Source organism: Sinocyclocheilus rhinocerous, unplaced genomic scaffold (assembly GCF_001515625.1).
Source record: "Sinocyclocheilus rhinocerous isolate Xijiao unplaced genomic scaffold, SAMN03320098_v1.1 scaffold1251, whole genome shotgun sequence".
NCBI lineage: Eukaryota > Metazoa > Chordata > Actinopteri > Cypriniformes > Cyprinidae > Sinocyclocheilus > Sinocyclocheilus rhinocerous.
Genome location: NW_015636566.1, coordinates 308,223 through 320,384, shown reverse-complemented (window position 1 = coordinate 320,384; position 12,162 = coordinate 308,223). Strand labels below are relative to the sequence as shown.

The 12,162-nt window shown below is 36.7% G+C and overlaps 1 protein-coding gene across 2 annotated transcripts in view; it reads right to left on the bottom strand.

Annotated features, from left to right (window-relative positions):
• The window catches only part of nol4lb (nucleolar protein 4-like b), a 145,265-nt gene extending 140,326 nt beyond the window's left edge, over positions 1-4,939 (bottom strand). For both annotated transcript variants that reach the window (XM_016562619.1, XM_016562620.1), the window contains exon 1: positions 4,219-4,939. In XM_016562619.1, coding sequence (XP_016418105.1) covers positions 4,219-4,545 — 327 coding nt within the window. In that variant the 5' untranslated portion in view covers positions 4,546-4,939. The remainder of the gene's footprint in view (positions 1-4,218) is intronic.
• Between the last annotated feature and the right edge of the window lie 7,223 nt (positions 4,940-12,162).

Below are 12,162 nucleotides of genomic sequence, written 5' to 3'. Positions count from 1 at the left end.
CAAATAACCCACATTTATGCCAACATGCCGTGTTGTTTTGATCTACTGATGATGAATAATTCCTATTTTCTGTGATTTATGGTGTTTAAATCATACCTGTAAACTCACATTTCAGCCAGGAAAGTTTTGATGTCATTTCCCTTTCTTTATGTAACGGCTATATAATTCTGCTGTTCCACAAGCGCCACCTTGTGGCAAAGAGTGAATTTGCATATTCGCTTATATTCACATTTTACGCAGAACAGTGTTGTGAATGTTAACTGGCATATTAACAAGACAAAAAACAAAATTTGACAAATAATTGTTAGGAAGCTTAAAAAAAAAAAAAAAAAGGTTTTCTGGGGTCGGGGGGCCTACTGTAATGCTGTAGCCCAGGGGCCTTCGGTTATCTTAAGGCGCCCCTGCCCACCCCACAAAATAAAAGAAGCTTTAGGACAAAAAAAGCTAAAGAGAGAACAGCGTTCTTCTGCAACAGTTGCTCAGTGTGCTCGGAAAAAATAGAGAGAGAGAGAGAGAAAGGGGAGGAAAAGAGAGGAACGTTATGGGCTATTAATAGTGTCCACAGACGCTGGTGTCAACTGCATGTGATGGCTGTGTGACTGTTTCCTCCAGCCACCTCTTTCTCCCTCTCTCAACATCATTTCTTCTTTGTCCCTCTCCGGAAATCCCCTCTGCTTTCCCTTGCTCCATCTCATTGTCATGTTTCTGTCTTGCGCGCTGACATGAAAAAAATATTTTATTCTTTTCCTCTTATGCCTTCATCCCCATGAACGTCATCCACATGCAACTCTCCTACACTTTTCATACATTATAAAGTAGTGCTACAGGTAATTTAAGGCGAGTCAGATGACCCCTTTACATGTGTGAATGATGTCTGCTGTATTCGCACTATTTTAAGCTGTGTGTTTTGATGAGTGATACAGTAAGCGTCTGAGAGAAAACAGTTTGTCAGTCATTATGACAGACTGATCATTATCTTCATACTGAGCTGCGGATCAATCCGCTCTAACGTCGAAACTACGATTACACTCAAGCACACCAATGAGAAGTAAACATCAGACTGCAGGACTGTAATTAGTTTTCACTTAAAATTGGACATTTTACATTCAGTAATGTGAACAAAAAGAATGTTAAAGTGATAGTTCACCCAAAAAGTAACATTTTATCATCATTTACTCAATCTCACGTTGTTTCAAACCCATGTGCTGTTGCTTTTTTTCTAGGGAACAAAAAAGTAGAACTTTCGTAGACATTTTTAAAGCTACTCTTCCTTATCTCAAAAATCTACAATCGCTCGGGGCTGCGAAGCGCAAAGAAGGACAAAAAAAGCACTATAAAAACACCAAAAAGCATCATAAAAGCACTGTGAAAGTGTCAGTGTTATTATTGACATATTATAGTATTTTTTTCATATTTTAAATTTGCTTTTATTTTTATATTATTGATTTTCATTTTAATCTTTAGTTTAAGTTTGAGTCATTTTGTTATAAGCATTTGACATTATTATTAGTTTTAGTTTTTTTAATATTGCAGTTTAGCTTTTTCTTCAGTTTTAGCCATTTTAGTACTTCAACTTATTTATTTCAGTTAATTGCCAAGGCAACATTTTTAAGCTACGTTTTTAAAGTATAAGTTTCTCGTCTAGTATTTATATTTTATTTTAGATTTATTTCATTTACTAAAAATGATTAATAGTTTTAGTTAACAAGTCTATGAATGCTATGTTTCAGATTTTCTTCTGCCATACTGTAGTTTTCTGTGAAGAACAGACAAAAATTTTAATCAACATTCACTGATAATCTGCATTTATATTCAGAATTTATATGGAAAACATAAAATTTCAGAAGATTTTTTATATAGGCTACTATTATGTTGTTTTTTGTCTTGGTCATTGCAAGCTGAAAATGTAAAATCGAAAACAGCTGCATAGCATTGCTTTAGAAAGTGAAAAAATAACAGCATATGGGTATGGAACAACATGAATGAGAGTAATGACTGAATTTTAAATTTAAATTTTAAAGTTAAATTATTCCTTTAAAATTCAATCAAGTGAATTCCTAAGTCACTATGTGACCTTTGACACGATTTCCATTAGGCTGGAATTTGTATTACAAGTAAAGGATTCTGTGATCAAGATCTTATGTTACCTGTGCACATTGCAACACAGTCCCTGCACAGCTAATCGAATGGTGAGGGAACCACTTTCTCTCAGTTTTTCCTATTCTCGTCAATTAGCCCCCCTGAGTGAACTGAATGGGAGGTATGTCTCAAAGAAAGCAGAACACACACATACCCAAAGCAAGAGAAAGTGAGCAAAAATAGTATTTGAATACGACAAATCTGGGGCAGGCTCTTCATTATGAGGGTACACAGAGCGCGGAGGGTGCATCCATCTTAACTTTTTCATCATCCTTTATCAGTGAAATGGTAATAAGATGAATCTTCATCTGGGCTCCTCATTATTTCATTTGTTCTGTTGAGAGCTGACCTGCTCACCTCGTCTCTGCCTCTTTACCTCTCCCTATTGCTCTCATACAAACACACATTTCTAACTTGCCTTTTCACCAATAATACCACACACTGCCATATTGTCTCACTAAGCTACACAGGTGAACCAAATTGGCAGGTGTGTTTGGGTTTAGTCAATTATTATAATAAAGTCAACGGCTTGGAAACCTGAACTCTTCAGCTCAGAAAAAGACATTTTGAAGATGAATCATTTGAAAGATAACGCAAGCACGGGTTATACAAGTCATTCTTATAAAAGACATGCATCTTTTCTGTAAAACAGGTCTCAATATATAAATGTTGTAAAAAAAAAAAAAAAAAAGAAAGAAAAAAAGCACAGTTTGAAGCAAATATCATTCTATTTGACTAAATGCTTTTGCTAATGGTAAAAATGCAAAAAAAAAAAGAGAAATGCATGAATGGGGGCAGCATAAGCAGATTGGACAAAAAAGTTGAATGAGATTGGTCAAATTCTTACGAATTCCCAACAATTTACTAACTTTAAATAGTTACAAACTGACATGAGAGTGTCCAACTAACCCTACACAAACACATTGGGATCACTGTAAGGATGTCTGAAATTATAAAAAGGGAGGCATTTTAAAAATGTAGTTTAAAATAAATGACAAGTTCGTAGAAATGTACTCATTGTATTCATGTTGGTTTCCTACATTTTTTCAAAAACATTTATAGCAATTTCTACAAATAGTTTAATGTACTAATTTTAGGAATGTCAACTGGTTTAACTATCAAGTGAAATGAACTAAATACTTTTCATGCACTTCTAATACACTTGAGTTTACTCAAGTTCAAAGGTCAAGGTACAAAAAATTGAAGTTTTATAAAGTCAAAAATCTCAATCCTTTATCTCAGGTTAACTCCATTTGACCCAAACAAAATGTGCATTTACATAAAATGGCTAACATTTGTTATGCTTTTTAAAGGCACTCATGAGGGTCAAAAGTGTCCTCTCGGTTGTCTGGTTTTCTTGTCACATGACAGCAAATATGTCTTCCTGCATGCTGGTTACACTACACTTACTTTTTAAAACCATATTTTTCACTGCTGATTTATGTATAATATGACGACTACTTTTAATAATAAAATAAAAAATTTATACAATATAATAAATATTATGGAAAAAAAATAGAGCCAGCATTTTTCAAATGATTTTTTTAAACAATTTCTGGACTTTTTTTTTCTTTAAGCCCCACAAAATATACCTTTCAGAATTTGAAAAACCTTCAAAAACTGAAAACATCATCATAAAGAGGTATATTCCAGTCATTGCCTGCATATTTTAATATATATATATATATAGAGAGAGAGAGAGATGGCAAACCTAGTATGCCATCTTAAATGCACATTTCAAAATGCATTTCATTTGTTAGCTCTACATTTCACTAATATCCTGAAACTGGTGTTCATTGTCAGTGACTGATAGTGGTAACAGAAAGAGTTTCCGGACAATCGGGTGGCAGAGCTGCCACGGTTCCCGTGGATACCGGGCGGAGTGGCACACGAACAAGTGGTTACCAAAGACCCGAGAGAGACATGAGCTGAACTACAGATATACAACCCTGAACGAGATTCACCGGCTGCGAGACGCGTAAAGTGCGCCATTGTGCGCGTGGCTCAGAATTCGCATAGGCAAAATCGGGCAATATTACGCGTTTTATTAGCAGATGGGAAAAGAGCACCCATACTAACCGTTGCCTTGATGGGAACGTACAGGACCGGTCTGTCCGCTGCCCCGTTCTCGTTCGGCTTGCCGTCAGTGTTGCCCACCTGGAAACCTTTTGATTTGACCCAGAACTTAAATTTGGCGTTGATGTGGTTGCTCTCGATATAGACTCCATTCGAGTCGTCGAGGGTCTGCAGAATTTTGTTGTATTTTCGCTGGGTGACGGTCTTTGTTTTGCCGGAGTCCCCGTAAGTGCGGAGGCACCACTCCTGAAAATCACCAAACATCTCCGCCTCAGACACCGCGGGGCTTCGGCTCCTTCTTGTTAAATCCACCCGTTTTTTGGTTGACATGGCTTTGTCGGACCTCCTCAGGAACGAAAGAGGCTTCGGAGATATTCTAGATATGTAGATAAAGCTCCTAATTTACCGCGAACACAAATGAAAATATCCTTCTAATCGCGTACTGCACAAACACACGACTTAACGCCTTTGTATTTGTCTATCCTCGCACCTGTTAACGGAGCCGTTTCTTCTGTCCCACAGGATGGCAAACAAATGACAGTCCCGCGTCTCCTGTTGAGGAACTGAAAGAGGGGCCGTCCTACAAACGGCTTTCGCCCACCTGTAAACTGGAGGCTAATTAAACCAATCTGTCCTTCGCCTAAATACCCTAAATACGACGATTAGACTGTGTTAATACGCGTAGGAGCCCAAGAATGCTCATAATGAGGAGCGAGTGATCCTCTCGGCGTTCGTTGAAGCTCGCTCGCCGTCGGCTCAGTGAATGAACTGCTGCTCCACCTGAAATCGCGCGCCACCTGTTAGAATGAGCTGGAGCCTCGACGCTGTCCACGCGGAGAACGGGATTGTGTGTGTAACGTGAGATATGAGGCATACTTGCTGACCCTCGAGGCGGTAGGATGGATGGGTTTGAGCGGCGTCCCATGTGCGGTGGGACAGTCCAGATCCAGGAAGTGCACGCGTTCAGATAGCCCAAATCAACACAAAGAAGATGTGTGTCCCACAGAAACCAGTTTTCGACCAGAGGTTACTGTTTGTTTACATGCTATTTATTTATTTATTTTATTTTTTATTAAAATTTTTTTATTTGTTTTTATATAATTTATTAAGTGTATCCAGGGTAAATAGGTGCATTTACATTTAATTATTTTGGATAATGATTTTTTTAAAGATGTGAAATAATGAATATAGAAACATGAAAGGGTGAATGAAAATGTGTCATTATAAAGTACAAAATTAAAATATAAATCATAAGCATTTAAATATGGAAAATATATACAGTGCATCTACTTTGGTGCTATATTTGATTTAAGGGTGTTCACACTGCAGTGAACGGACATCATTTTCAATAAAAAGTTGATTTTTGGCAAAGTGAGCTACAGACACCATTGGCAAAGCAAAAAAAAAGTTGAGCAAAGGAGGAAAGCAGGAACACCTATGGGAAACCAACATCATAGCAACTCTGAGACCTTCATCAGTTTAATTGCTGTCAGTGTGAACAGGGCCTTACGCTGAAACAAAAGCAGCATCAGAGCCTGATACTAGGGGCTGAGGTGGGTCAGAGCATGTGCATTATAGGCTTTTATGCACTATTGTGTCTTTACACAGAATTTGGAGGCGACACAAACCTGTTCAAAGCAGCCTTAACCCGACTGCTTAAAGTCACCTCTAGATTGCAGCTACTTTTTCTAAAAACTGAACAGTTCCATGAAGGTGATTGTGGTAAGAGATCAGTGTTTTCTTGAATGTGTTAAATGCTGCCTTCACGTGCTATTGGACATTTAGATGTTGTGAGAAAAATAAATAAACTTGACAGTCACTACAGCAATAGTTCTCTCCTCCACCATGTGTAAAGTTTATGGCCCATCCAACTCTGAAACTTCGATATCAAAATTATCTCTGAGTTTCCCAGTTGTAAATACGTTTTGAGAGGCCATTCGTGTCCAATTTCTGACTAGGAAACTCATTTTTATGATAATTCTACTAGGCAGCATATAACCTCTTATTAATTTATATTATCTTATATTATATTAGCTTTCCTGTAGCTCAAACGTAGTGCATGGTGCTAGCAACACTAAGGCCATAGGTTGGATTGCTATAGAATGCATGTGCTGATAAAATGCATACTTTAAATACAATATAAGTTGTTTTTGATCAAGATGTCAGCCAAATGCATGAATATAAATAAAATGCCACTGTTAAAGGCCTGGAACTCATCCAATAATAATAAATGACTGACTGGAAAAGTCATGGGAAAAATGATTAAAATAAGTAAACATGTTAATCATTATTTAAAAAAATAAAATAAATAATAATTTTAAAAAAAATGGAAATGTGGTACCTTGATGACCAGATGTTGTGAATCAGCTATTTTGTAATTAATTTTCATATAGATACATGTCCCCTGAGGACAATTGTATTGATCATGAGAGGTTGCTTTTAAATATCGGAGACTCAGTGGAGCTCTTTAAGTATCAACATAGTCTCAGATCCTAAAATGGCTTGAAATGTAAAAGAAATAGAGAGATAAAACCAGAAAACTTTTTCCCAAAAGAAAAATCTGAAACCTGGTGACTTCAAAATAGTCTCCAAATATCAAAAGTCTCCATTTGCACTCGGAACAACTGAGAGATCTCCTTATTGATTTTTCATACACATACACACACACACACACACACACACACACACACACACACATCTGCTAGAACAGTTTGATAAAATATAAAGAATATTTCAAATAGATTAATATTAACCTTTAAATCTGAATTCTCAGCTCAGGGGAGTTCCAGCAACACATTCCTAGAGTACTCAACCAAGTGATTAGAGAGAGAAATACTACTGCAGATCATGAAATAATGTGGGCGATCAAGGAGACCTTGAGTGAACAGTGAGCGTGGAGTGCGTTTGTGTAACTCCAAGTGCTGTGTGTCTGAGTCAGACACAACATACAGATACACATGCAGTGTGCTGAAAGTATAAACAATTGTGTGTCATAGTTGAAAAAAGCTTTCAAAATCTTTTACAAAAATCCACATCTCATTGATGTTCCATGAAAACTGAGCGCAGAGGTTCTGCTCAGTAAAGTTCTGAACAGCTTGACCCCATTTAATCAAGTTTTTTTGCTTTTTTCCTATTAGCTTTGAAGTCATCCATATTGTAGTGTACTCTAAAAAGTACAAAAATATGTACGGTTTAAAAATAAGTTTTCCAGGAAAACAAACAAAACATTTTGGTGACTCATTCAGCACTAAACAGATTTTCATCCAATCAAATGCCCCCTAGAATGAACATGCCCCTCCCCCTGCCAACTAGCAACTACCGAATCAGATGTTGCCTAAAAGTATGTACTCTTTTTGTGAAGAAGAAAAAATTTAATACTTTTGAGAGTGTAGCAGGAGAGCAGGCAAGCTTTGGGACAAACTGTCATGTCATAAAACTGCACTCTGTCGCATAGTTACATGGATTCAAGTGAGTAACTTAAATTTTTTGACTTTGTTTTTTAACTGATAGGTCTGTCTCTTGTACACACCCTGAGCCTAAACGCTCCCTCTCAGCAAAAGTTAGCAACAGGCACAGGGAAGCACTGGGTAGAACCAGCTGTATTGAAATAGCCTTTTGCTTTGGGAAGTGAAAGTGGGTTTCAAAACCCTGCTGACTCCCTCCCTGCCTTTTTCCCCTTTTCAGCTATGGCCAAAGAGAGAAGCGAGCATCTGCTTCCAGAGAAAAGTGGTCAGTCATCTGTGGTTAGCCCACTAAAGTCTCTTCCCTGAAATGTTTGTCACTCTTTCTGTCGAAATCACAACCGCTGGTTTGGGCCGCACTGTGTTCCAGTAGGCCTCTCAGACACTTACGCTGTCCTCTGGTACTGTTTGAATTGTTAGTATTGAGCAGTCATGCTTCAAACTCTATGTGGTGGAGGTAAACCTTCATTGAAATGCCTTCTGAAATGGAATTATATGGATGTATAGTGTGTCTAGCTTCACATGGGACTGGAGATATGTGTATGTGTGTAAGGCTCTGCTCTATACAGGACTGTGTGTAAGGGTGGGTAGTTATGTCTATCTGTTGCTATGACGGCAGTCATCAGCAGAGGCTGTGAGTGGGTGTAGGGTACAGTGTGCTGCTTTTCCCTGCTGACTTACTTGTGCGCATGGGTTTGTGCAATTCAGACTGCATCCATTATTGCAAACGTGAAATGTTTTATGCTGATAGTATCAATCCTGAAAATTGGGATTTCAAATTTCACATTTAAAAAAATTGCCATCTTCATTTCTATATTTCATATTTGTTTATCTAAAATATGTTTTGTGTATTTTTTATTGAAATGTATGCATGGTTTTTAAACAAAGAAATATTTTGCATAAAGCAAACCATGAAAGGTGAGTGATTAACTTTTGTTGTCTGTAAGCTAATTCCTACATAGTACCTTAATATTACTGAAAGACAACACATAAAATTACATTTTATAATTAGATGAAATCATTCACAACAGACTTCCCACCATTCCACATCTCTTCCAATGTTTTAATAAAAATGTAAAAAATAAAATGAAACAATAAAAAATAAAATGTAAAAATGAATAAAAGTAAATTTTACATATTTAAGAGCCCTTCAAAAAAAAAAAAAACTAACGTAAAAAATTAACTGTAATGTAATAAAATATTTTGTGATTTGCTTGCATCTATATATTGGTATGGAGCCACGCACATGATATGCAGAAGAAAAAAAATTATATTGTGCCCAAAAATGAAGAGTTCATTTATACAAATTCTTATTAACCCCATGATTTGTTAATTCATGGCCATATTTTATTCATTTTTCCCTCATGCGAGGCAAATCGTGATTTGCTTTCTCGCTTTATTCTTAACTAAATTGAAATGAGGGAACAAATTAGTACGGGAATTATATATGCTTTATATTGTTCTCAGTACGTATATTGGAGAAATGGAGAACTTTTTTAGATAGTGTAGTTACATCATTTTCCACTAGGGGCTGCATCCGCAAACGCATACTCTCTAAATAAGTATTTTTCTTATGCGACCGTTAAAAGTAGGCTTTATGTAAAAATGTAAAATGAGTGTGTATTATGAATGTACTCTGGATGTACTCCAGTCGTCATGTTGTCATTGTCATGTGACCTACCGGCATCATTTGCATCACTTTACTGCCCTTCACAAATCCTTTCCCGTGGCCTCATGGGTGAGTAAAGTGTCCGCTGGATGTGCGCTTCAGAATCTCGCCGGAAACAGTAGGTCATCCGGGGACTTTTTGACTACTGCTTTATGAATACTGTGAATTCAGACATGCTATTTTGTTCACATACTGTTTTTCGCCTACTATATAGTAGGGAAATATGCGATTACAGATGCTCCCCTGGACATATTACATGTAACTAAGAGCAATATGGAATCATCCTATGACATAAATGTCTCTCAGCTAGTAGTACATTTTGCATAATCGTCACCCCACTTAAATATCTATAAGGACTGAGAAGGGACCATCCACCGCAAATGTTCCTGCGTCCGTTCGGTTGCGTGCCAGCAGCTGTTATATGCACACGCAGATCACTAGCCTCATCTTTCACAGGAAGCAGATCAGGGGGAACTCTAGACATGTCTGTCTTGATCGATATCTCATGGTGTCATCACATGGGCTTAGTGTGGCTGAGAACTGGTTGTGTGTCAGCGCAACAGTTGAAAATAAAAGTACTGAAATTGATTTGGAAAGATGCGATGTTGAGAATGACAGGTGTAGAGTGAGATCAAGGTAACAAGACTATATTATTGTAGAGCAATCCATCTTTTCACATCTGAGACAACTTTCTTGGGCAAAACATCTGATATCAAACTATTTTTCTCTTATATATTCTTAGAGGTGAGGCTAAGTCATATTGTTTATACCCTGACCTGTGTTCTGCATGAATGCTATCACAAATACAGGCTAACTTATGATCCGTTCTCAATGCCGATTCATTGTTTGTCTGTATTGCGGTGTCCCAGTGGTTGAAACTAGGGCAGCACTGGTCTCTTGAAACACTGTGGAGCCAAACACCCATCAATCCCTTGCGCTGCACTTCATTACCGGGCTGTCCTAAGACTGTACACGACCATAATAGCTGTTCAACGATCCTCTATCCATCTTCCATAATCAAAATGGTGCCTGGAGACACCAAAGACCTGGCTGGAATGCACTTCAAATGTATGTCATGTTGCTCCTCATGGTCTAAGAGAGAGAAAAAAAAACAATCAAGACGCTTGGCACGGCACACCTCTTAGCATTAGCTAAGCCTTCCTGACTTCTAAACTCTCTTCAGTACATTAGATTCCTTCCAGTGACTACAAATGTAGCCTTGATGTCTCTTAGAAGCAGCGTTAATATAGAAAATGTTCAAAAGCAGCAGTAAGAACTGAAAAAAAATCTTTCAAGATGCATTCTTTAATGTTAAATAAAACCTAAAAGCTCTATCATATATATGGAAACAAAAACAAAAAAAGCAACACTGAAGAAACAGACAGACACAGCACAATGCTAAAAACATCCATCTGACACATTTCTATATAGACCAACAATTAAAAAATAGTGCTGACTGAGTACAAGATCGCATCCGGTGTGAAAAAGCCCCTTACAACAGTAGTGCGAGACCCTCAGTGACCTATAAACCACAGTGTTAACTGCAGTTTTAGCATCTACGCTAGCAATGTGCTCGATAAACTGTAATGTTGGTTGAGATTATTTGCAACTCTCTGGCTGAGTTTGATTTTGAATATCTGCTCTCAAATTTAGAGCATATGGCCAACCAGAGGTGCTTTGACCTTCAACACCCTGGCCTGCTGGGTCAATAGCTCAGTATAACAGTTTCAACCTTGTGCAAGATGTATGTGAGAAAACGGTGACAGGCTAACCTAACGGGCAACCAACCAAGAAATCACTCCATGAATGCAGTTTTTATTCCTGTTTTGATGTATTTCCTATTAAAACACGAAGTTGGTGTTGCCATATCGAAGGGCTTGTCCTTTTTTTAATAGCTAATCACCTTTAGTGTACTGTATATCACAGCAGAGAACCATGATTTGCTATTTGCTATTGCTAGTCTGAGGCAATATTTGATCAATTTCCTCACTGTTTTTGGTTGTTAAATTGTATTACTACTAAACCTTAGTTTTATCAACTTTTAGTTGTACGCTAGAATATAAATGGCCTCAAAGTCAACCGACATAAACCACAAACACCAATTTTGTTCAGCTACAGGGAACAGATGTATTTATTTCTATGGATAAGTCGTTTTACAATTTAAGGTACATTTAATGTCCTTTGATAAAAATTTATAGTTTTCACTCACTCAAACATTGCGTGCACACTGTGTTTCAGTTTACTTGAAGTTACTTTGATTTTCTTGACGTTGGTTCTCAGGATCAAAATAATGAAAAAATTAAAAACAGTCACCAGTATCTATATCAAATTTATTTTAAAAATATAAATACTTCAGAAATATATATATATATATATATATATATTTAGATTTCTAAATCTAATCTAAAATGTTACTAAATTGAATTTAAGAAAACATTTTATTTTGCGCAAAATATTTTATAATGCTCGCAAAAGTTCTGTCAACTATGCTACTAACTCAACAACTCAAAAAATGGTTTACCAAAACACCATGTGACCAGCATTGTATATCATTGTCTTCTGTGGTGGACATTTTGAACACATTATTATAAGTGTCCTCTCAATTTTTTCAATATTTTATCTACAATAACCTATTGTCTACAAATATATTACGTAGCTGATGATAAACTATATTTTGTACATTGTTATGGTTTGCAATATTTTTATGACTTTAATCCACACATACTGTATATACAAATTTGAGGGGAAAAAAAACATATGTTGTGTGTGTGTGTGTATATATATATATATATATATATATATATATATATATACACT